The 26,963-nt window shown below is 44.4% G+C and overlaps 1 protein-coding gene across 4 annotated transcripts in view; it reads left to right on the top strand.

Annotated features, from left to right (window-relative positions):
• si:zfos-2326c3.2 (mitogen-activated protein kinase kinase kinase kinase 4) overlaps positions 1-26,963 on the top strand; it is a 246,232-nt gene that overhangs the window by 200,406 nt on the left and 18,863 nt on the right. For all 4 annotated transcript variants that reach the window (XM_056289366.1, XM_056289375.1, XM_056289358.1 and 1 more), the window contains 10 exons: positions 4,531-4,601; positions 6,090-6,169; positions 7,493-7,581; positions 10,267-10,367; positions 14,375-14,459; positions 17,848-18,015; positions 19,296-19,401; positions 20,991-21,146; positions 23,304-23,447; positions 24,931-25,065. In XM_056289366.1, the coding sequence (XP_056145341.1) occupies positions 4,531-4,601; positions 6,090-6,169; positions 7,493-7,581; positions 10,267-10,367; positions 14,375-14,459; positions 17,848-18,015; positions 19,296-19,401; positions 20,991-21,146; positions 23,304-23,447; positions 24,931-25,065 (1,135 nt within the window). The remainder of the gene's footprint in view (positions 1-4,530; positions 4,602-6,089; positions 6,170-7,492; positions 7,582-10,266; positions 10,368-14,374; positions 14,460-17,847; positions 18,016-19,295; positions 19,402-20,990; positions 21,147-23,303; positions 23,448-24,930; positions 25,066-26,963) is intronic.

Below are 26,963 nucleotides of genomic sequence, written 5' to 3'. Positions count from 1 at the left end.
CATCATGTGGTGTTATCTGAACACAGTGTGTTAGAGGGCCATCATGTGGTGTTATCTGAACACAGTGTGTTAGAGGGACATCATGTGGTAATATCTGAACACAGTATGTTAGAGGGCCATCATGTGGTGTTATCTGAACACAGTATGTTAGAGGGCCATCATGTGGTGTTATCTGAACACAGTGTGTTAGAGGGCCATCATGTGGTGTTATCTGAACACAGTCTGTTAGAGGGCCATCATGTGGTGTTATCTGAACACAGTGTGTTAGAGGGCCATCATGTGGTGTTATCTGAGCACAATGTGTTAGGGGGCCACCATGTGGTGTTATCTGAACACAGTGTGTTAGAGGGCCATTCTGTGGTGTTATCTGAACACAGTGTGTTAGAGGGCCATCATGTGGTGTTATCTGAACACAGTGTGTTAGAGGGCCATCATGTCCTGTTATCTGAACACAGTGTGTTAGAGGGCCATCATGTGGTGTTATCTGAACACAGTGTGTTAGAGGGCCATCATGTGGTGTTATCTGAACACAGTGTGTTAGAGGGCCATCATGTCCTGTTATCTGAACACAGTGTGTTAGAGGGCCATCATGTCCTGTTATCTGAACACAGTGTGTTAGGGGGCCGTCATGTGGTGTTATCTGAACACGGTGTGTTAGAGGGCCATCCTGCGGTGTTTTCTGAACACAGTGTGTTAGAGGGCCATCATGTGGTGTTATCTGAACACAGTGTGTTAGAGGGCCATCATGTTGTGTTATCTGAACACAGTATTTTAGAGGGCCATCATGTGGTGTTATCTGAACACAGTGTGTTAGAGGGCCATGTCCTGTTATCTGAACACAGTATGTTAGAGGGCCATCATGTGGTGTTATCTGAACACAGTATGTTAGAGGGCCATCATGTGGTGTTATCTGAGCACAATGTGTTAGGGGGCCATCATGTGGTGTTATCTGAACACAGTGTGTTAGAGGGCCATCATGTGGTGTTATCTGAGCACATTGTGTTAGAGGGCCATCATGTCCTGTTATCTGAACACAGTGTGTTAGAGGGCCATCATGTCCTGTTATCTGAACACAGTATGTTAGAGGGCCATCATGTGGTGTTATCTGAACACAGTGTGTTAGAGGGACATAATGTGGTAATATCTGAGCACAGTGTGTTAGAGGGCCATCATGTGGTGTTATCTGAACACAGTATGTTAGAGGGCCATCATGTGGTGTTATCTGAACACAGTGTGTTAGAGGGCCATCATATGGTGTTATCTGAGCACAGTGTGTTAGAGGGCCATCATGTCCTGTTATCTAAACACAGTGTGTTAGAGGGCCATCATGTGGTGTTATCTGAACACAGTATGTTAGAGGGCCATCATGTGGTGTTATCTGAACACAGTATGTTAGAGGGCCATCATGTGGTGTTATCTGAACACAGTGTGTTAGAGGGCCATCATGTGGTGTTATCTGAGCACAATGTGTTAGGGGGCCATCATGTGGTGTTATCTGAACACAGTGTGTTAGAGGGCCATCCTGTGGTGTTATCTGAACACAGTGTGTTAGAGGGCCATCATGTGGTGTTATCTGAACACATTGTGTTAGAGGGCCATCATGTTGTGTTATCTGAACACAGTATTTTAGAGGGCCATCATGTGGTGTTATCTGAACACAGTGTGTTAGAGGGCCATGTCCTGTTATCTGAACACAGTGTGTTAGAGGGCCATCATGTCCTGTTATCTGAACACAGTGTGTTAGAGGGCCATCATGTGGTGTTATCTGAACACAGTGTTTTAGAGGGCCATCATGTGGTGTTATCTGAACACAGTGTGTTAGAGGGCCATCATGTTGTGTTATCTGAACACAGTATTTTAGAGGGCCATCATGTGGTGTTATCTGAACACAGTGTGTTACAGGGCCATCATGTCCTGTTATCTGAACACTGTGTGTTAGAGGGCCATCATGTGGTGTTATCTGAACACAGTATGTTAGAGGGCCATCATGTGGTGTTATCTGAGCACAGTGTGTTAGAGGGCCATCATGTGGTGTTATCTGAACACAGTATGTTAGAGGGCCATCATGTGGTGTTATCTTAACACAGTGTGTTAGAGGGCCATCATGTGGTGTTATCTGAACACAGTGTGTTAGAGGGCCATCATGTGGTTTTCTCTGAACACAGTGTGTTAGAGGGCCATCATGTGGTGTTATCTGAACACACTATGTTAGAGGGCCATCATGTGGTGTTATCTGAACACAGTATGTTAGTGGGCCATCATGTGGTGTTATCTGAGCACAATGTGTTAGGGGGCCATCATGTGGTGTTATCTGAACACAGTGTGTTAGAGGGCCATCATGTGGTGTTATCTGAGCACATTGTGTTAGAGGGCCATCATGTCCTGTTATCTGAACACAGTGTGTTAGAGGGCCATCATGTCCTGTTATCTGAACACAGTATGTTAGAGGGCCATCATGTGGTGTTATCTGAACACAGTGTGTTAGAGGGACATAATGTGGTAATATCTGAGCACAGTGTGTTAGAGGGCCATCATGTGGTGTTATCTGAACACAGTATGTTAGAGGGCCATCATGTGGTGTTATCTGAACACAGTGTGTTTGGGGGCCATCATGTGGTGTTATCTGAACACAGTGTGTTAGAGGGCCTTCATATGGTGTTATCTGAGCACAGTGTGTTAGAGGGCCATCATGTCCTGTTATCTACACACAGTGTGTTAGAGGGCCATCATGTGGTGTTATCTGAACACAGTATGTTAGAGGGCCATCATGTGGATTTGCTCGTCCCTCCACACTAGACCAGGTAATGGCCCTTTGCCTCTAGAACCATGTTAATTAAGCATGCTGGCCTTAGAGATGTAAACACACACACACACACACACACAGGTGAGGTTTAGACTTATATTACTACGGTGAAGACTTGCACATTTGTGGCAGAAAAACATGGTTATGAATGCAACAGGCATTAAGCCTGCTGTCTGTACTCTGCGTGTTTGCGCGCATGTGTGTGTGTGTGTGTGTGTGCGCGCGTGCTGTGTACACTCATGGGTTCAAGAGAGCCAGATGCAGGATGTGGGTAATATGTCAGAAGGATGATGGGTATTTCCATAGCTCACTTCCTATTCTGCCAGGCGTGTTTTCCTGTCTGTAACCAGGGCATGTGGCCGGGGACATGAGGTGTCAAAAGGTTACCATCTGCATGGTGGGAAATAGTTCGAGAAACACACAATGTTACAGTGAAATATTGCCGGCGGTATTCTTTTGCAACAGTTTTACTGTTCATGTAACCAGATTACCTTTTGTAACCAGACTACCTGTTGTTGTAACCAGACTGTCTGTTGTGACATTACATTACAGTCATTTAGCCGACGCTTTTATCCAAAGTGACTTACAATAAGTGCATCATTTAACCTAGGAGATCAGGAGAACTGCTAGTCATCAGAGGTCATAAATGCATCTTCTCTCTAAACAAGCATCTAAGAGCAAAACCAGTGCTAAAGTAAATGTGTGAAAGAGATTTTTTTTTAAATGAGTGAATACCATAAGTGCGAAGAGTTGTAACCAGACTATCCATTGTTGTAAGCAGACTATCCGTTGTTGTAAGCAGACTGTCTGTTGTTGTAACCAGACTATCCGTTGTTGTAAGCAGACTATCCATCGTTGTAACCAGACTGTCTGTTGTTGTAACCAAGCTGCATATGCCCATACAGTTTCAAGAGCGTAGATAAAGACATTACAGAATATCCTTGACATTCAGTTATTATTATTATTATTATTATTATAATAACCCTATTATTAAAATAAGATAAAGATTAAAAAGAAAAAAGGTGAAAATATTAATACTATTAATTAATTATGATTAATTGATTATAGTTAATTATTGTTATTAATTACATATTATTCCATAGGGTTAGTGGTTGTGTCAGGAATGGTATCCGACATAACATTTTGCCAAATCTAGACCGCCATCGGTGCTGTGCCCTCACAGGATACTGATGAAACCCATCAAATCGTCTGTGGCGCCCCCTGGGAAACAGGGAACAAGCCGAAAGAGGAAGAGGGGGAAGAGGAAGGTCCTTGACATTTAGTATATTTGATAGTCAGATAATACACAATTGAAAGGTTTGGAAAATGTGCATGTGGTCTTGGTCCCTATCCGATCCTGGTTTTGTAGTCATATGCACAAGACTTTTACAAGTTTACTGATCGCAAGGAAGCCATGGAGACTTGCACAAACATTAATTCAACAAACACAAAGTTAGTTGTTTCTGCACCCCCCTGCTCCCTTCCACTCACCACAGAAGCTGCTTGTGGTGGTGGTTTCATAACCGCTTATGATCATGTCGCGAGCCTGCTGCAGCTCCACATTGAAGAAGCAAAACAACAGCAACAGTCAAACCAACATGTTATTGAAAGACATGCTGCAGGGATGTCCAGCAGAGCACCTCCTGCACACACCTGCACAAACCCGGCCCATTCAGGCGGGTCTGGTTCGATATTTCCTCATGCTTTGTGTAAACGGTGTCTTCCAGGTTCCAGAACGTACTACCTCCAAGTTCTACTGCAGAGAGCTGGTGATGGGAAATAAGAGGCCTGCTTCAAGGTATAATGCATCCAACACATTGCATGTGCTCCTGTCTGTAACACACATACACAAATACGTACATGCGTCAACACAGAAAGTAAACACGTGTGTGTTGGAGACGCGTGGTCCACATGTGCAGATTCTGTCTGTTAATCGTTCTGAGGTGTAAAGTGTGTCAGTGTGAACTGTCCATTAATTTTACACCACATCTCTGAGAGTGTATGATCTGTTGTTTTTTTTTGTATGACCATTTTTAAGTCAAGCCAATTTATTTGTATAGCCCAATAATCACAAATTACAAGTTTGCCTCAAGGGGCTTTACAGCAACACAACATCCTGTCCTTAGACCCTTGCATCGGATAAGGAACAACTCCCTAAAAAAACCTTAAACAGGGAGAGAAATTTTTTTTTAAATAAATAATAATAATGACAGTAATCATCACATTTATATAGTGCTTTTCTAGACACCCAAAGTGCTTCACATGATTATATATTTAATAATATATATTTAAAGATTTTTTTACATTTATTAACATGGATAATATTAATAATAATTATTATTAATAACATGAATCATTTTTATTTATAATTGATATATTTAATTAATTTAATATTATTTATTAACATGAATAATAATATTATTAGTATTAACATTAACCATTTTTATTTATATTTAATTAATTTAATATATCTATTAATTATCATGAATAACATTAATATTGATATTAATTATGAATAATAGTAATAATTTTATAATTAATTTAACATTATATATAGTAATAAATGTAATATATATTATTTAATATATTTTAAATAAATATTGCTCTTAAGATTAATTTTGCAGAAAGATATGAGTGTTGTACTCATCATATGAGAGAGACAGAGTGAAGGGCTGTGGGAAAGTAAAAATTAACATTGCTTTCAAAACTGAAAGGAATTAGTGAAGGCTCAAGAAAACAGTAATTTAATAAATCACATTTTAATGCTTTAGTATTACAGTGTAAGCAAAACAGCTGCCGTTGCTCTGACATGGAGAAGTTCACGTGCAGCTGGAATGCCAGGGACACAATTTCACCACCAGCTATTAAACACTTCCCTTTTTCCAGTGACTCAGACAGACTGTGTTGGGTTTCTGAGTAAGGTATTTATTAAATTTGAGAATGCCTAAAAAGCAATTTTGGTTGCAAAACATCAGTTTGGCTGCCAGCTTTAAACAGCATTTGTGTTGGCTTTGCTAAGCAGCAAAAGTAAATAAATATAAATATATAATGCACCTATCTATGGGAAGTGGTGTGTAGTATATGCACAGGGTACAGTTATAATCTGTAAATTCTACATTAAGTGTCATCTTATCACGTGATCTGTCTTACATGCTAGTCGTTCCTGCTCAAAGTGCTGAATAGCTTCACCCTACTCCTCCGTCTGTGTCACTTTTTTTCTTCTTTTCTCTCATGGTCCACCCTTCCCTTGGGCTCCCTCTGTCTCTGTGTCTCTGCCGCCATCTAGTGGCAGCTCTGTACCTGCAGCAGATAAAGGAGGAAGTTCGGCACGTCACGGGAGCTCTCCCACCACCCACAACCATCCAGGTGGGTCCCCTTCATCCCACCCCTGATCTCCTCCAGCAGTCAGCACATCTCTCAGTGTAGACTGTTCAAACACGTCACCTGACTTTAGAGCTAGAAATTATAAAAGAAAGAAGATTAATAAAAGTATTAAGCATTCGTTTAAAGCTTTCATTAACTATGACGCTAGCGTTGGATTTGTACCCAAAATGAGTCATTGTTGTTGCTGGGTCACCCCACATGACAACAACACCAGTGTGTTAAAACAGGCCCCGGCATGACAGATGATGTGGATTCAGTTGTGGTCCCCAAACTGAGCAAGAGACCAGGCCACAATGACATCTATCACACTGTAATGTAAGCCCTGCTGGATGAAGTCACTGCTCACTGTCACAGCCTGGCCTTTTACTGAGGGTCTGCTGTGTGTGTGTGTGTGTGTGTGTGTGTGTCTCTCTCTCTCTCTCTCTCTCTCTCTCTCTCTCTCTCTCTCTCTCTCTCTCTCTCTCTCTCTCTCTCTCTCTCTCTCTCTCTGTCTCTCTCTCTGTCTCTCTCTCTGTCTCTCCCTCTCCCTGCTCTGTGTGGCAGTGAGGAAGCTGTTCTTGTAACATGGGTAGACGGGGGGTGGGGGTGGTGGGGGTGGCACAGGGCGAGATGAGGGAATATGTTCAGCATTTCAGGGTTGCCCTGTGTGTGTGTATTTGCTAGCAAGCAGCTTTCACTTCCTCCCACTCAGCTGAGTTGCTGGCCTCTGCTGTCCATCTGTCCGTCAGTCCCACATCATGCCAGGCTGTAAAACACAACTTTAATGCAGCTGATGACTGGAAGCTTCATCTCTCCTGTGTCTTCACCCAGGAAAACAATTGCTGATTTTGACCCTAACATTCCCATCCTCCCTTTTGGTTTTCTCTCACGTCACTGGAGTACTCACATCACTGCAGTACTCACATCCATGTGTTATCTGACGTCACGGCAGTACTCACATCCATGTGATATCTGACGTCACTGCAGTACTCACAACCATGTGTTATCTCAAGTCACTGCAGTACTCACATCCATGTGTTATCTCAAGTCACTGCAGTACTCACATCCATGTGTTATCTGACGTCACTGCAGTACTCACATCCATGTGTTATCTGACGTCACTGCAGTACTCACATCCATGTGTTATCTGACGTCACTGCAGTACTCACATCCATGTGTTATCGATGGTGATCTGAGCCCAGCGGTCAGTGTCTGGTTTGATAACTATGCTCTGTGTGTGTGTATGTGGGTGTGCATGTGTGTGTGTGTGTGTGTGTCTATCTGTGCATGTGTGTATGTGTGTGTGTGTATGGCTGTGTGTTGTAGGTTATTATCACCTTGACAGTCCCTTACTACATCACCGCCTGCAACAGCACAGGAAGATGCAACACGGCTCCCCTGGTGGATCTCGACAGGTCTGATTTCCAACCTGACACGGAACTTTTTACAGCCACGGCCAAAATCCAGTTTGCTGCCATAATGCATTATGCCTCAAACACACTTCTGTGATATGTTTGTCACACCTGTCATGTGGTACAGCGTTGGCATTTACACGTACGAGGGATGTGATGTGATAATGCATGTACCTGTTCTGACACCATGTCTCCCACGACTGTGGACACTGCCGTGGAAATTTAAAACTAAACAGTAATCTTATCCAGAAAGGGTCTATTGTAAAAAATGAAAAGGTAGGAGCGTCCAGGTGGCATAACGGTCTATTCCGTTGCCTACGAACATGGGGATCACCAGTTCAAATCCCCTGTTGCCTCCAGCTCGGTCGTGTGTCCCTACAGACACAATTGGCCGTGTCTGCGGGTGGGAAGCCAGATGTGGTTGTGTGTCCTGGTTGCTGCACTAGCGCCTCTTCTGGTCAGTCAGAGCGCCTGTTCGGGGGGGAGGGGGAACTGGGAGGAGGAAAGTGTGATCCTCCCATTCGCTACGTCCCCCTGGTGAAACTCCTCACTGTCAGGTGAAAAGAAGTGGCTGGTGACTCCTCATGTATGGGAGGATGCATGTGGTAGTCTGCAGCCCTCCCCGGATCAGCAGAGGGGGTGGAGCAGCGACCGAGACGGCTCGGAAGAGTGGGGTAATTGGCCAGGTACAATTTGGAGAAAAGGGGGGGGGGAGAAAAGGTAAATGAAAAGTTCTTTACAATTTAGAAATAACTCAACTACACTCCTCAAAAAAATAGAGGGAACACATAAGCAATGACATGTAGCTTCAAGTCAATCACACTTTTGAGATATCAACCTGTCCAGTTAGGAAGCAACACTGATTTGTGAATCAATTTCACCTGTTGGTAAATTGTCTAATTTCCACCAGGTTTAAATTAGACAATTTTCAAGACAACCCCTATAAAAGGAATGGATTTGCAGGTGGTGGCCACAGACCATTTGCCTGTCCTCATCTTTTCTGGCCGATCTTTGGTTAGTTTTTCATTTTGCTAGTGCCCTCACCACTAGAGGTGGCATGAGGCGGTATCTGCAACCTACAGAAGTTGCTCAGGTAGTGCAGCTCATCCAGGATGGCACATCAATGCGTGCTGTGGCAAGAAGATTTGATGTGTCTCCCAGCACAGTGTCCAGAGCATGGAGGAGACAGGCCAGTACACCAGGAGACGTGGAGGGGGCCGCAGGAGGACAACAACCCTGCAGCAGGACCGCTATCTGGTCCTTTGTGCAAGGAGGAACAGGAGGAGCACTGCCGGAGCCCTACAAAACGACCTTCAACAGGCCACTAATGTGCAGGTTTCTGCTCAAACAGTGAGAAACAGAGTGCATGAGGATGGTATGAGGGCCGACGTCCACAATTGGGGCCTGTGCTCACAGCCCAACACCGTGCAGCCCGATTGACCTTTGCCAGAGAACATCTTGGTTGGCAGATTCGCCATTGGCGCCCTGTGCGCTTCACAGATGAGAGCAGGTTCACACTGAACACATGTGACAGACGTGAGAGAGTCTGGAGACGCTGTGGAGAACATTCTGCTGCCTGCAACATCCTCCAGCATGACCGGTTTGGCGGTGGGTCAGTGATGGTCTGGGGAGGCATATCCTTGGAGGGCCGCACAGACCTCTACGTGCTAGTCAGAGGTACCATGACTGCCATTAGGTACCGGGATGAGATCCTCAGACCCATTGTCAGACCATATGCTGGTGCAGTGGGCCCTGGGTTCCTGCTCATGCATGACAATGCTCGTCCTCATGTGGCCAGAGTGTGTCAGCAGTTCCTGTATGTCGAGGGCATTGATGCTATGGACTGGCCTGCACGTTCCCCAGACCTGAATCCAATCGAGCACCTCTGGGACATCATGTCTCGTACCATCCGCCAACGCGATGTCGCACCACAGACTGTCCAGGAGTTGACCGATGCCCTGATCCAGGTCTGGGAGGAGATCCCTCAGGAGACCATCCGTCGTCTCATCAGGAGCATGCCCAGACGTTGTAGGGAGTGCATACAGGCACGTGGAGGCCACACACACTACTGAGCCTCATTTTGAATCGTCTTGAAGAATTTCCACAGAAGTTGGATCAGCCTATGTTCTCATTTTCCACTTTGATTTTGAGTATGATTCTGAATCCAGACCTTAATGGGCTAATGATTTTGATTTCCATTGATCATTCTTAGGTTATTTTGCTCTAAACACATTCCTCTGTCTAATAAATAAAGATTTTCAGCTGAAATATTTCATTCATCGAGGTCTATATTGTGTTTTTAGGTGTTCCCTTTATTTTTTTGAGCAGTATATTTATCTGTGGGCTGTTTTAAAAATTAAAAATTACTTTTGAATATTTCCTGTTCATCATTTCATTGTCTTAGTTTCAGTCTCTCTCACTGTCTCTCGCTTGCACTCTCTCTGTCTGTCTCTTTCTCTCTCTGTCTCTTTTTCTCTCTCTCTTTCTCTCTCTGTCTGTCTTTCTCTGTCTCTCTCTCGCTCTGTCTCCCCCCCCCCATCTCTCAGTCTGTCTGTTTGTCTGTGTCTCTCTGTCTGTCTAACTGTGTCTGTCTGTCTGTCTGTCTCTCTCTCTGCACGTGTTGCTCATTACCGCTGTCTTGCACTCCTCACACCAGGGTACTTTCTCTTCCTCTGCTCTCCACCACAGGGCCAGGGTGTGAGGCCTGTGCTGGGTCGACACCACAAGGCCACAGACTACTCTTCCTCCAGCGACGAGCTTGGTAGCAGCGATGATGAAGAGAGGAACAGGTGAGACATCATCACAGTTGTTAAGGGCCCAGTTGTCGGCGGGCACCAGGACATCGGTCAGATTGGGGGTAGTCGTCCTTGTTTCACACAAAAGAAGGTGTTGTTGTCGACCGATGTTCATTTAATGAGATTCTATCGAGGGTTGTGAGTTTTGTTTTATTTTTTACTTCCGTCACCGCTGTTCATTCAGCTTTAGCAGTCACATAACCCAGGAAGTGCTGACCGCTGTCACCTACACTAGTGGTAAGTCTCCTCAAAAGCCAGGGAGGAAGTTGAGTGTCACAAGGGGTGGGTTGGGGTCATCTTCCATTCATTTATGGCCCCCACGTGAAGGAGTGTTTTGCGTAACACTCATTTCAGAATGCTTGTGAAACAAGACCTGGTGCAGCCTCAGCACGTGTCAGTGTACACTGCAACACCAGCAGGCTGCTAGAAATGAGAGGTTACTTACGAGAAGACAGTGTCTCACTCAGCCCCCCCCCCCGCCCCCGCTGTACTGCAAGGTGTGGCGAGGAGCACCTCGTGTGGAAACCTTCCTGACTGTCACGTGATGCTGCTCGGAACTACGACATGCTGTCTGAGTCAGGTTTCACAACACTGCCCATCAGCCTCCCTCTGGAGGAGGTTACGCTGCAGTAGGTGGTCTTGGGCAGAAGTTAGCAAGAGCTTTATTTTGAAAACTTCCTGCAAAACTACCCACCCCCTCACTTCTGCCCCCGTGAACACCCAGACAGATGGACAACAAGTACAGACTGAATGGAGACGTCGGTTTGCAAAGACCTCTCCTGACAAGGAGCATGATAAGGAGCAGGTAGAGAAGATGTCGTGTCTCTGTCTTCAGCACCCACGGCAGCCACAGAGACGCCATTTTTTTCTTATTGCATCCACTGACTTGATAGCTGTCGGGATGTAGAAAAAGTTTTTTTTTTTGGATCCCCCCCCCTTTTTTTTTTTCTCTCCAATCTTACTTGGCCAATTACCCCACTCTTCTGGGCCATCCTGGTCTCTGCCGATCCCTGTGTTGATAGGTAACAGAATAGATCGCCACACCACCCGGACGCCCCACGATGTAGAAAAAAGTTTGACCAAATATTATAAAAAGTGCTTTAATGAAAATCGCTGCTAGCCATTGAAGTGGAATTTACCATGTAAACTGCATTGTCTTCTCCATCACCTCCGTACTGTAGGTGGTTGTTGAACGATACCGTGAAATGAAAAATACATTTTCATTGTTGTAATCCCTTTCATTTGCACTTAACTTACACCCATACCTTCACAAAGAACATGTTTCATCTCCTTTTTGTTTTTGGAGAACAAATGTTTTTCTCTTCTTGAAAAACAATAATTTTTGCATCACATCACACGGCACCATCATGTGCACACTAACCCAAAAGTCCAGTGAATGAACGGGTGAATGAATGACAAGATTGAGCGAATACAGGTGATCTTCTACCACCAAACTGTAACTAGCCAATAGTGTACTGATGTCCACATCCTTCTGAAAATGCTCAGCCATCATTGTCTTAGTCACATCAAACTCCTGCTCACAAAACCCCACACAATCGTCTCATTTGGACATATGTCACATTGCGGAAGTATTTGCTGCTCCAAGGTGCACCAAATGCCGTTTCATGGGTCCTCCTCTAACAAAATCACTGCAGCCATATAAAGAGCCTTGTGGTATCAAGATAGAATTGTGCCCAGTGCAAACATTGTAATATTGGTGCAACAGTAGCTAGCTAGCTGCTTGGTGACTATTCCCCCAGTCTCACTAAGTTGGTGTTGGCAGGGTAGTACATGGCTGAGCACCAGCACCAGGCTCCACCCTCAGTTCTCCCAAGCATAATGTTATTGGGTTTGATGTATGCTGAAAGCCCACTGGGTCTCTGCCCTTTTCTAACTCATTTTGGTGTTTGAATTTCTCCAGAGCTCCATGACCTTGATGGTCTTGGTGGCCTGGCTACCCAAGATTACTTAATATATAACCAAAATTGCTCCATGTTTGCTATATAATGCACTATATTCACCTTTCTCCATTTTGTTTGAGTGTCCATATTCTAACTGCAAAATGTATTCATTGCTACGTGCCATCGAAAATCCCACAATGCAACTGAAAATGTAGTGACCAACGCATGTACCATGATGCGATGCTTCAACTTTTCTCCTCTCTCCTCGTGCATGCTTTTCACCGTCAAATACAGTGTGACAGAACAAGGAGAAACCTCCGCATACATGCATACAGTACAGTATACCTTACATATTACAGTATTTTGTATGTGGACGATGATGTTTGCGGATGACATTGTGATCTGTAGTGAGAGTAGGGTGCAGGTTGGGGAGAGTCTGGAGAGGTGGAGGTATGCACTGGAGAGAAGAGGAATGAAAGTCAGCAGGAGCAAGATGGAATACCTATGTGTGAATGAGAGGGAGGACAGTGGAATGGTGAGGATGCAAGGAGTAGAGGTGATGAAGGTGGATGAGTTTAAATACTTGGGGTCAACGGTCCAAAGTAACGAGGAGTGCAGAAGAGAGGTGGAGAAGAGAGTGCAGGCAGGGTGGAGTGGGTGGAGAAGAGTGTCAGGAGTGATTTGTGGCAGAAGGGTACCAGTGAGAGTTAAAGGGAAGGTTTACAAGATGGTTGTGAGACCAGCTATGTTGTATGGTTTGGAGACAGTGGCACTTTTGAAAAGACAGGAGGTGGAGCTGGAGGTGGCAGAATTGAAGCTGATAAGATTTTCACTGGGAAGAATGAAGAAAGACAGGATTAGGAATGAGTATATTAGAGGGACAGCTCAGGTTGGACGGTTTGGAGACAAAGTAAGAGAGGCAAGATTGAGATGGTTTGGACATGTATGGAGGAGAGATGCTGAGTATATTGGGAGAAGGATGCTGAATATGGAGCTGCCAGGGAAGAGGAGAAGAGGAAGGCGAAAGAGGAGGTTTATGGATGTGGTGAGGGAAGACGTGCAGTCGGCTGGTGTGACAGAGGAAGATGCAGAGGACAGGAAGAGATGGAAACGGATGATCCGCTGTGGCGACCCCTAACGGGAGCAGCCGGAAGTAGTAATAGTAGTAGTAGTAGCTGTAGTAGTAGTGTTCTGTATGTATGTAAGGAGCATCCTACCTTAGATAACTTAGATAAATTTTGTGTTAACTACATTTGTTGCCCAGCAACATCAGCCAATCATTCTTTCAGAATCATTGGAGAACTGTGTGGTTTTAAACACCGCTGGTGGACAACTTTAAAAAAAAGTGTCTTATACTAGCACTCATGGCATTAGGGTTATCAGTCTATAACATTAATCAATGGATTTCACCTTCTTGTGGTTATGAAAATGGACGAGGTCTAAATTTTGTAATGTTTAGTTGCTCTTTCAAGCGGTGTTCCTTGTGACTGCTTTTGTGTTTCTGGGCCCAGTAATGCTCCATGCATATCAAACCCATCCGGTGCAGTGATCGATGTAAGTTCTTCCTTTTGGCCTTGTCCATTGTCCACACGACATTTTTTATTTTTTATGTTTTTTTGATTTTGAGATACTTTATTAATTCCCGTAGGAAAAGTACACTCTGCATGTAACCCATCCTAGCTCTGTAGCTAGGAGCAGTGGGCAGCCGCCGTGCAGCGCCTGGGGGCCAACTGCAGTTTGTCTTGCCATGCCTCGGTCAGGAGCACAGACAGGGGTATTAACCCTAACATGCATGTCTTTTTGATGGTGGGGAAACCGGAGCACCCGGAGAAACCCCACCGCAGACATGGGGAGAACATGCAAACTCCACACAGAGGACGACCTGGGACAACCCCCAAGGTTGGACAACCTCGGGGTTCAAACCCAGGACCTTCTTGCTGTGAGGCGACAGCGCTAACCACTGGGCGACCGTGCCGCCAATATACTCATATACTCATTTACTCTGTGACCTAAATGCTGCCTCAAAGTAAGCGCTACAACTGCACCACTTACAGGGTGGCACCCGCCTAATCTTTACACATATGTTCTACCATTTTCTAGGTCTGCCATGCACAATGAAAATGGGAAGTACTTCAGAGGGATCCCTGATGGAATTGTATTACAACCACACCAGAATCTTAACAAGGTAAGAGGCTCATTTTCTGTATGTACACACCGATATACAGAGAGAGTAAAGACTCACTAATGCTTCTGTGTTTGTCCCCACTGCACTTTTCCTCTCACCTCCACAGCACTACTGTACTTCCATGTTTAACAACTTGGGGGTGCAATACCCATGCTATGAACACAGGTCTGCTGAATTAAATTACATGTACAGTGCATCCGGAAAGTATTCACACCCCTTCACTTTCCCCACATTTTGTTATGTTACAGCCTTATTCCAAAATGGATTAAATTCCTTTTCTTTCTCATCAATCTACACACAATACCCCATAATGACAAAGTGAAAAAGGTTTTGTAGAAATTTTTGCGAATTTATTAAAAATAAAAAACTGAAATATTGCATGTACATAAGTATTCACACCCTTTGCTATGACACTCAAAATTGAGCTCAGGTTCATCCTGTTTCCACTGATCATCCTTGAGATGTTTCTACATCTTGACTGGAGTCCACCCGTACTAAATTCAATTGATTGGACATGATTTGGAAAGGCACACACCTGTCTATATAAGGTCCCACTGTTGACAGTGCATGTCAGAGCAGAAACCAAGCCATGAAGTCAAAGGAATTGTCTGTGGACCTCCGAGACAGGATTGTATCGAGCAGAGATTTGGGGAAAGGGTACAAAAAAATGTCTACAGCTTTGAAGGTCCCGAAGAGCACAGTGGTCTCCATCATTCGTAAATGGAAGAAGTTTGGATCCACCAGGACTCTTCCTAGAGCTGGCTGCCCAGCCAAACTGAGCAATCGGGGGAGAAGGGCCTTGGTCAGGGAGGTGCCCAAGAACCCCATGGTCACTCTGACAGAGCTCCAGCGTTCCTCTGTGGAGATGGGAGAACCTTCCAGAAGGACAACCATCTCTGCAGCACTCCACCAATCAGGTCTTTATGGTAGAGTGGCCAGACGGAAGCCTCTGCTCAGTAAAAGGCACATGACAGCCCGCTTGGAGTTTGCCAGAAAGCACCTAAAGGACTCTCAGACCATGAGAAACAAGATTCTCTGGTCTGATGAAACCAAGATTGAACTCTTTGGCCTGAATGCCAAACGTCACGTCTGGAGGAAACCAGGCACCTCTCATCACCTTGCTAATACCCTCCCTACAGTGAAGCATGGTGGTGGCAGCATCATGTTGTGGGGATGTTTTACAGCAGCAGGAACTGGGAGACTAGTCAGGATCGAGGGAAAGATGAATGGGGCAAAGTACAGAGAGATCCGTGATGAAAACCTGCTCCAGAGCGTTCAGGACCTCAGACTGGGGCGAAGGTTTACCTTTCAACACGACAACGACCCTAAACACACAGCCAAGACAACGAAGGAGTGGCTTCGGGACATATCTGTGAATGTCCTTGAGTGGCCCAGCCAGAGCCCAGACTTGAACCCCATTGAACATCTCTGGAAAGACCTGAAAATAGCTGTGCAGCGACGCTCCCCATCTAACCTTACAGAGCTCGAGAGGATCTGCAGAGAAGAATGGGAGAAATACCCCAAATATAGGTGTGCCAAGCTTGTAGCTTCATACCCAAGAAGACTTGAGGCTGTAATCGCTGCCAAGGGTGCCTCAACCAAGTACTGAGTAAAGGGTGTGAATACTTATGTACATGCAATATTTCAGTTTTTTATTTTTAATAAATTTGCAAAAATTTCTACAAAACCTTTTTCACTTTGTCATTATGGGGTATTGTGTGTAGATTGATGAGAAAAAAGGAATTTAATCCATTTTGGACTAAGGCTGTAACATAACAAAATGTGGGGAAGGTGAAGGGGTGTGAATACTTTCCGGATGCACTGTACATGTACAAAAAGCAGACATTGAATGCTCAGTGAATGGTGTAATAAAAATTCTCTTATTATCAATACTATTAAGACAGAGGTCATTATATTTGGCCATCCTCCAGATTGTCAGCTGCCTCCAGAGACCATTCACAATGTAGAAATTAAGCAAGTCTCTTCATACAAATACCTGGGTGTTATGATAGATGCCACCCTATCATGGACTTATCATATAATAATAATAATAACAATAATGCTAATAACATTAAACTTTAATTATATAGCACGTAGAATTTATTTGTAAGGCGATACAGCAGTGCATTTAATTTCTTTTTAGACTCAGATCTTCTGGAGCCAGTTGCCAGTTTATTTTTCTGTTCTTTAAATTAGTCATTCAGAGTGTCACGCTGTACTGCAGGACGGCCTGGCTCAGCAGCCTGTCTGTGAAACTTTAAACTAAACTACAGAATCTATCCAGATCTATGTGAAGATTATTGGCCGACCTGTGGCACACTCCTTTCACGCAACTCACAAGAGTACACTCAGCATAAACCTAACCCTAACCTTAACCCTAAACCCTAACCCTAACCCTAGCCCTAATTACATTACATTGCATTACATTACATTACAGTCATTTAGCCAATGCTTTTATCCAAAGCGACTTACAATAAGTGCATTTAATGTAGGACCCTAACCCTAATCCTAACCCTAAACACCAACCCCAAACCCTAACCCTTATCCCTAACCCTAACCCTAAACACTAAGTCTAAAGCCTTAACCCTTGACCCTAAGCCTAAACCCTTATCCCTAACCCTAAAGCCTTAACCCTTGACCCTAACCCTAAACACTAACCCTAAACCCTTAACCCTAACCCTAATCCTAAACATAACCCTAAACCTAATCCTAACCCTAAACCCTTATCCCTAACCCTAAACACTAACCCTTAACCCTAACCCTAAACACTACCCCTAAACCCTTAACCCTAAACCCTAGCCCTAGCCCTAATCCTAAACATAACCCTAAACCTTAACCTTAACCCTAACCCTAAACCAAAACTCTAACCCTAAACCCTTAACCCTAACCCTACACCCTAACCTGAAACCCCAACCCGAAACCATAACCCTACACCATAACCCTAACGCTAGTTTACAGCATCTCTTCTGACTCTTACGTTTTAAATGGAGAGTACCAACTTCTGCCCTCTGATGGGATGTTAAGAGTCCCTCCATTTAAACATGATTTGTATGAATGTCATGACTGTTTTGATGTGTTTTTTACATATAGAGATGTCATATGCATAACTATGTTTAATCTGTGTGTAAATCTCTTGAACAGAACTGCCTAAGGATGCAAAATGAAGTTCAGCTTAAACTGAAAATGAATTTGTATCGTTGTGACGTTATGAATGGTTCCTCTAGTCTCACCGTCTCCTCCAAACAGTAAACCAAAGTGTTGAGTTATAAATGTGATTTTACCCATATACAAAGCTGACACCATTTGATTCGTTTTCACACTCACTCCATCTTTTACTTTGTGTGTGTGTGTGTGTGTGTGTGTGTGTGTGTGTGTGTGTGTTTTAAAGCTTTCTAGGCCATGCTCAGATGATACTTATTTGCTGCCAGACCTCCTGCAGAAGACCTCATCCTCCAGCCCCACCCATAATGGGCTGAGCCAGCAACACCGAACACGGGAACTCAACTACTCACAGTCCCCCACAGCCCCGCGATCCCCATCACAGCAAGAGCAACTCGTAAGTCTAGCTCCCTGTGGACCCACAGAGACACTCAGTCGGCTGGACGGCTGGGTTGCAGGCAGGCAGATCTGCGTGCAGACATACACGTTTTAACACTGGAACGACCGGGATTTCACTCGTACCTAAAACGACCATGGGCAGTCAAAATAACTGCCGTTTTTTTAACCTCTATATTGTGTCAAGATAAATACCTAGTTGAGATATTAATGCATTACATATGTTAGTATGTCAGTTAGTTTCATAACAGACACCAACATTATCATTTTAACAACTTTAATACTGTTTTTCAAACAATTTAAAATGGCCGCTGTCCAACACCTGTAAATAGTGCAACGCCTCGGTGGTAGTCATGGTGCGTCTGTAATGGCGTCTGTAGCCAGACATGTGCCCTCACAGCACCTGACACTGGGCCGGATCCGCCCACAGTCCGGCAGATCTGCATAGGAATCACATCCGCCCATAGACCGCCCCCTGCCTCTGGCCAGAGTGTGGCCCTCTGAAGTATTGGCCAGTTGTGCAAAAAGACACCGGGGCATGCCAGTTGCTGTGATACATCCTGCCCAGATCTGGCCCAGTTTAATTTTGCTGTCTGGGAATACAGTTTAGACTATTTGTCTGCACTGTAGGGTGCTAGTGTGTTTCTAGGACAGAGCAATGAACTTCACGAAGGAAATGACGCCACCAACACACGTCATAAATACTGACATGACGCACACCATCACGCGCAAATTGCGAGCGGTCATGTTGACGGTCCATGGTCATTTTAGGAAGATCTTATCATAACTTTTTTGTTCAGTTGATCTAAAACTCATTTTAATGCAAATAAATGCAATTTTAGGAGCATTCAGGGAGCGACAGGTCTGTATCTTTTTTTTTTCACAAAGTTTTTAAACTTTGAAAATCCAAAACTGCCAAATTGACAGCCTTGGTCGTTCTCGTGTTAAAGTAAGACAGTGAGTCCTGACAGTTTGTCCATGATATCATGGAATTACCTGTGGATGACCCATTACCCAGTATCACTGTCCAGCTTTTTATCTAAATCAAGTGTAGACTTACAGTTATCCTTTCTGACTATATTTGAACTTCTGCTACGCTGAATGGGGGGGGGGGTCCAAAATGGTTAGCACTCTTTAACTGTTCAGCTGGTTGGTCAAAAACAATCTCAACAAGTGAAACCTGACAATTCAGCCTCATTATCAACCTAAAATGATTCTGCAGTTAAAAAAAAAAAAGTAACTTGAAAATTGTCAGATTGTCATGATTGTTGTTTTCATTAGTCTCTGAGCAGCCCCACTGGTAAAAACACCTCCTGCTCGTCCTCCTCCTCCTTTCTGCCCTTCATCGACCCGAGACTGCTGCAGATATCACCACCACAGAGCCCTAGTGAGTACACACACACACACACACACACACACACAATTAAAAGCATACATGAAGATATGCATAAAAATAGATAAATTAGATATATAGCATAGCAGCTGGATGGCTCAGTAGGTAAGAACATCAGCTTTCCATGCCAAAGATCGGGATTTCAAACCAGGCTGGGGCAAGTCTCCAGTAAGAGATCGTGGCTTAGACTCCTAATGCTATACAAGCCAGCTACCTCGGATATGAGAGAGAGTAACATAAATAGAATCATGCAGGCTCGAAAGTCACCCGGGTTAATAAGGTCTGCGTCAGGTGTTGGGGAACCATGGCAACCTGATGAGAAATGGGCTACTGGAACAAGACATTCATGGACAAGGACTGAGTACCTGGGACTGGTGGACTGCTACCATAGCAGCAGACCCCTGCAGAGGGGCTATATGAAGCGCATGTGAGAACTGTGGACCAGCAGGGGACCTACTTCCACACTGACTCAGAAGCAGCTGGTGGCTCAATGATCGAACATCAATAGAAGGAAGCTCCTGTCACAACTTGAGATGGAGAGACTCCAGTAGGATGACTATACAGCTCAGCACCCTGAATGGCCGCCAGGTAGGCAGGAGATACATGAGGGCAGACTCCAACCAGCTCAAACAGTCCTACCAGCCATGACAGCTGAAGCTACTGAGGTTCAAATGAGAATCATTCATGGCCAGACTAAAGATGGTCAACCCCCAGGCTCGGCTTCCACCATTTGGTGATAGCGTACCATCACAAAGCCTGCTTGTGGACGTGAACATGGCACGTTGTGTTGTGATTGTTCGGTTACAACGAAATTTGTTTTCTGCATTTAACCCATCCAATTGTGGAGCAATGGACCACTGCGGTGCAGTGCCTGGGGACCAACCCCAGTTCTTTTTCCCTGGTCAGGCCTTGGTCAGGGGCACAGGCAGGAGTATTAACTAACATTTTTTAAAAGACTACTGAAAACCTGTGGTCTTTTGATCTTTGTTTTAATCTGTTTTCTTTACTGTTCTTACCTAGTGTAAGGCGTCCTGGGTTCCTTGAAAGGCACTTATACAAAACTAAGTTGTTGTCGTTGTCGTTGTTGACATGCATGTCTTTTTAATGGTGGGAAGAAACCGGAGGACCCAGAGGAAACCCACACAGACATGGGGAGAACATGCAAACTCCACACAGAAAGAACCTGGGACGGCCCGGGGTTTGAACCCAGGACCTTTTTGATGTGAGGCAACAGTGCTAACCACCGGGCCACCGTGCCGCCATATCCACTGTATTTCTGCTTTCTACCACTCTCTATTTGTTTGAACAACATGAAGAATTGACCGAACTTTCCTTAGGCAGATGAATTGAAACCTGTAACTCTGGCAGTGTTAGTACAGTGGTCTTCCCACTAAGTCACATAGGGGAAAAAAAACTCAACTTTGGCAGGCAGTGCTATACTCCACCTACTGAGCTACAACCATGAATGGAGCCCCTAACCACAGCATGATCCCGTCATTTAGCCGTGACACAGCACCTTAGGTCAATCACTTACACCGTCCTTTTTATTGATTTGTTGCTTTTCTGCATCTCTCACCATGCAGCAGAGAGCAAACCTGAGCCAATCAGGCGAGAAAGCCAGAGGAAGGGCTCTGTGGTAAACGTGAACCCCACCAACATCCGACCGCAGAGTGACACCCCAGAGATCCGCAAGTACAAGAAGAAATTTAACACCGAAGTCCTCTGCGCTGGACTGTGGGGTTGGTTTTTATTTATTTTTAAAATAAACATGTTCTTTATGATGTCTGACGCCCAGAAATATGTTTGGTCGTTTATTTGTTCTATGATTGTGCGCGTGCACATGCAATTATGTGTCTGTCAGTGTGAGAGTGTGTGTGAAGCCCCTATAACGCTGATCTATGCTTTCTTTACTGTGTGACCCTAAACCTCTACAAACATACTCTCAGACTCAAAAAAACAACACAACAAACAGCAACTGACACTAATTGAGGAGGCAATCAACACAAACAACTTTTGGCAGCATTGGAAACACCTAAACAAACCCCAACACCAGGACTTAGCTATACAAAATACTGATATATGGACAACTCATTTTAAAACACTACACTGTTCAAATTGATGCAAACAGAAAGCAATCCCGAATTCCTAACCCCAATCTATAAAAACGGAGACAAATTTAACCCTAATAATTACCGAGGCATCTGTGTGAACTGATCTGGGGGAAGTTTTCTGTAGTATTGATTCACTATAAATGGCTAGTTTATTCTATAATAAACTAGCCAATTATAGTGGCTAGTTTATTATAGAATGCCAGATGTCTGAACTTCCTTACCAAGCGCAATGTCTTGAGCAAAAGCCAAATTGGATTTATACCAAAATGCTGCACAACTGATCATATTTACACCCTATATAACCTAACTGATAAACATATAAAGCAAAACAAATTCAAAATTTCTGCCTGTTTTATTGACTTCCAAGAAGCTTTTTCATTGTATTTGGCATGCAGGACTGTTCCATGAAGTTATTGAGAGTGGTGTAGGGGGTAAAACGTGATATTATTAAATCAATGTATTCTGACAATATGTACAGCATAAAAATTGGCAAAAAAAGAAAGAAAAAAAGAACAGAATTCTTTACCCAAGGGCGAGGTGTTTGTCAGGGCTGTACCCTCAACCCTGCACTCTTCAACATCTACATTAATGGTTGGCTACTATACTAGAAAAGTCCTCTGTCCCGCAGCGTTAAGTCTCCACAATCAGGAGGTGAAATGCCTACTCTTTGCAGATGACCTGGTTCTGCTGGCCCCCACAGCAGGTGGCCTACAGCAGAGTTTGGATCTGCTAGAACATTACTGTCAGACCTGGGTCCTGACAGTAAATCCCAAAAAGACCAAAATAATGGAGAAAGACCCGGATCTCAGGACATTCTACCAAAGTTCTAAACTGGTACAAAGCACGTGGAGTCTTGCACACACTACACCTGTCTAGGATTAAAACCAAGTTCAACTGGACATTTTAATGAAGCACTTCATGAGGTGAAAGGGAAAGCATGATGGGCTTTCTACACCATAAAAATATACAAACAGAAATACCAGTTAGAATTTGGTTAAGATTAATTGAGTGTGTTATTGAACCAGTGGCACTCTATGGCGGTGAGGTGTGGGGTCCAGTTACAAAACAAGACTTTACTCAATGGGATAAACACCCCACTGAGACCCTGCATGCAGAATTCTGTAAGATCCTCCTACAGGTCCAGAGGAAAGCTACTAACAATGCATGCAGGGCAGAATTAGACCAATACCCACTAACACTAAACATACAAACAAGAGCAGTTAACTTTTGGACACATCTAAAACTAACTGACCCCCTCTTGTATCATCACCAAGCCCTACAATGCCCAGAGCTGAGGAGTACTAGCAACCCCCTTACCCAACTGGTCCTGAGGCTGAGACCCCAAACCTGCTCAATTAACACACCTCAGCAACACAACGCATCACCAGTCAGACCCAATCATATTACCAAACAGTTAAAACAAAACTACATCACACACTGTAACACAAACACACACACAGAGCAACATGCAATGCTGTCTGTCTCTACATGGACAGTCCACCATAGCAGATGATGTGAGCATGGTGATTGATCCACAACTAAAAGGAACAACTAAAAGAGAGAGAGGGAATGTAAGCCCTTATTCTGAGTTTTGCAACAGAGGCAAATAAAACAAGGCAACAATTCTTTTCACAACTAATAATTGGATATGGATGGATGGATGGATGTGGATGGATGGATGGATGGATGGGCTATTACACAACATGGTACTTGTACAGAAACGTTGGACTGAAAGAGATGCTGACTGTTTGCAATACGTATGTCCCTGTGTCTGTCTGTCAATAGGAGTGAACCTATTGGTCGGGACAGAGAGTGGCTTGTGGCTGTTGGATAGAAGCGGCCAGGGTAAAGTCTACTCGCTCATCAGCAGACGCAGGTTTCAGCAGATGGACGTACTGGAGGGACTCAATGTCTTAATCACCATATCTGGTAGGTGGAGATACACATACACACAATGTATATACAGAACAGGCAGGAAAGTATTTGCATACAAACATGAACAAAATGCAACACAGACTAAACATGTGTGTATATATATAGTATATGTATACCGAATTCGGGGGGAAGCCAGGAATCTGCTGTACCCAGGACGAGAACCCGGGTTGTCCGCACCACAGGCGACCGCGGTAACCAGTCAACAAAAGGGTCCGACCCATTAGCCAACCGGCTAGCAAGTCTACTCATTCATGATCGTTACACTAACCCCCTTCTTCTGGAAGCATATCCCTGTGCTGCAGCATATCAGCGCTCTCACGCCTCTGGGCGCACACGCTTCTGATGGCCTCACACTCTCACCATCCCACTTCTGACACCAATGTAATGAATTTGGGGGGGGGGGGGCAAGATTCCCCCTGAAGTGGGATGGTGAGACTGTGAGGCCATCGGAAGCACATGCGCCCAGAGGCGTGAGGTAGCTGATACGCTGAATTGCAGTGACGCGCTTCATGAAGGAGGGGGGTAGTGTAATGACCACAGATGACGAGACTTGCTAGCCCTTGGCTAACGGGTCAGACCCTTTAGTTGACTGGTTAACGTAGTTGCCCATGGTGCGGGAGACCTGGGTTTGCGTCCCAGCAGCAGCAGTTCCCGGCTGCCCCCCGAATTCGCTACACGCACACACACACACACACACACACACATATATATATATATATATATATAGTACTAGTTGAATTGGTAATGAAACAGCAACAGCTAGTTTGAATTGTGCACCAGTTCTGTGAAATTTAGCCATAGAGGGTGATGAGGTCCTGTCCAGCTAACCGTCTGCAGCACCATGTAACCCCCAACTGTTTGGGTGGAGATGCTCAGTGGACAGGAGTAGAGATCAGTATTTGTAGTAGGAAGTTCCCGGGTGTGAACATCTGAATTAGAGGCACCTTTTTCAAGAAAAAGCAGTGTTTAATCAAAATCTGAATTTGTTTTCTTCACCAAGAGCTCAGTGACCTGGCAGATTGCGCCTGTTGGCCATCTAAAAATTACTCAAAATCATAAGGGCTTTATAAATATGGTGACAGGGCACAAGTCCATGAATACTGGGATGGCATCCAGCGCTTTCCCTGTGCCCCCGTCCATAGGGTTAGTGGTTGTGTCAGGAAGGGCATCCGATGTTGATTGAAGAGGCCATACTGAATCGGTCAAGGCCGCCATTGGTGCTGTGTGGCAACCCCTGAAAAACAGGGAACAAGCCAAAAGAAGAAGAAGAAAAAGAAGAGAAAGGCTTTATAAATATATTTTAAAAGTCAGGCTTTAATGTATATGAAATTGGTGCAAGTTTTGGATCATGTCAGTTAAGTCTGAAGATAGATATGGCACAAACCCCTAACCTCCTCCTATTTCCCTTTTCACTTTGTAAACACAAGTCCCCTTCCACCTGCTTCCTCTTCTTTGACTTCTCCGTCTACAACTATAGGTAAAAAGAACAAGCTCCGTCTGTACTATCTGTCCTGGCTGAGGAATAAGATCCTCCATAATGACCCCGAGGTGGGGAAGAGACAGGGCTGGACCTCAGTGGGCGATCTGGAGGGCTGTGTGCACTACAAAGTTGGTAAGTACGGGCTTTTAAGTAAAAATTATATATGAAAACATTGTGTTACTACTGTCAGTGTACTGGTAGGGAAGACAGTTATGGCTTCACAAGGGAAACTGAAGAGCATGCTGCACTTCAGAGAACTCTGCAGTGAATGCCGCTAAGCTCACAGTTACACTGCCTTGCAAAAGTATTCGACCCCCTTGACAGTTGTCTCTAATTTCTGGTTTATAGAAGATATTCACACATCTGTTCCTGAACAACATTATTTTTGTGAACCCATAAACTCTTAACAGCATGTTCCCAAAGCCAAAATAAGTTATGTTTCGCTAATTTTTTATTAATAAATTAAAAACTAAAATATGGTGCTTGCATAAGTATTCAACACCTTGTGCTCTGAAAGCTCCAAGCAGAGGTGTAAAAACCAGACCCAGAAAGTAAATGTCCAAACCGTGTATTTGCTCCAACCATGTTACTAAACCAGCTGATTTAATTAGCTAGTTTTCCCTACCTAGTTGAGGAGTGGTGTTGACTAGAATCTGCTGGTGTAGTGCATGAGTGGAGCAGATACATGGTTTGGACTTCTTTCTGGGCCTGGTTTTTACACCTCTGGCTCCAGGTTTATACAAATGACAAATTATTCCTAAAACAAACTCAGGTAAACACAATGGGACATAATTAGTGTGCACCTGTAAGATGTTAAAGTAACGGTGTGGTTTATGGGTATAAAAGCACTCTGTGTAAAGTTCATTAGCTGGGCGTGAACTCCATCAGAACACGAAGACAAAGGAGCAGAATACTGAAATAAGAGACAAAGTGATTAACATGCAGAAGGCGGGAAAGGGATACAAAACAATATCCAAGTGTGTGGATGTCCCTCGGAACACTGTTGGATCCATTGTCAGAAAGTGGAAAGCTGTATCACACCACCCAGACGCTTTGTAGGACAGGCTGTCCCTCAAAGCTAAGTGTCCGAGCAAGACGTGGGCTGGTGTGGAAAGCCACACATGATCCTGCGGTCACTCTGAAGGAGTCAGAGGTCAGTGGCTGAAACTGGAGTAAATGTGCATAAGTCAACCATAAGTCAATCTGGCCTGTATGGGAGGTTGGCAAAAAAGAAGCCGTAGCTCAAAACTATGCATATAAAAGCACGCTTGGAGTTTGCTGCCAGGCATGAGAGAGACCCAGTTAGGATGTGGGTAAAGGTTTTGTGGTCAGATGAGATGAAAGTTGAGCTTTTTGGCCAAAACTCAAAGCGTTATGTGTAGCGCAAAGCTAACACTGCTCATGCCCTAAAAAACACCCTCCCTACAGTGAAGCATGGCAGTGGCAGCATAATGTTATGGGGTTGCTTTTCAGCTGCAGGAACTGGGAACCTTGTTCACATTGAGGGAAGAATGGATGGAGCCAAATCCAGGGAAATATTGGAAGAAAACCTGTTGCAGTCTGCCATAAAACTGAAGCTTGGGAGAAGGTTCACATTCCAGCAGGACAATGATCCTAAGCACAAGGCTAAAGCAACAATGGCATGTCTCAGCAACAAAAAGGTGAAGGTTTTGGAGTGGCCAAGTCAAAGTCCGGACCTCAACGCCATTGAAAATCTGTGGCACAGACTGAAAATCGCAGTCCAGAGGCGCCATCCCACCAACCTGCAAGACCTGTACAAATTCTGCAAAGAAGAATGGGCAAACAATACTCCAGAAGAATGTGCAAAGCTTGTATATACTTACCCCAAGAGAACCATGGCTGATACTGCATTGATATATGGGGGTTGAATACTTATGTAAGCACTTTATTTGAGTTTTTATTTAATAAAAAGTCAGTGAAACATAACTTATGTTGGCTTTGGGAACATGCTGTTAGAGCTTATGGGTTCACAAAAACAATCCTGTTCAGGAGCAGATGTGTGAGTATCT

This window comes from Lampris incognitus, chromosome 1, assembly GCF_029633865.1.
Source record: "Lampris incognitus isolate fLamInc1 chromosome 1, fLamInc1.hap2, whole genome shotgun sequence".
NCBI lineage: Eukaryota > Metazoa > Chordata > Actinopteri > Lampriformes > Lampridae > Lampris > Lampris incognitus.
The sequence above is the reverse complement of the archived record's forward strand: the minus strand, read 5'-3'. Positions and strand labels throughout refer to the sequence as shown.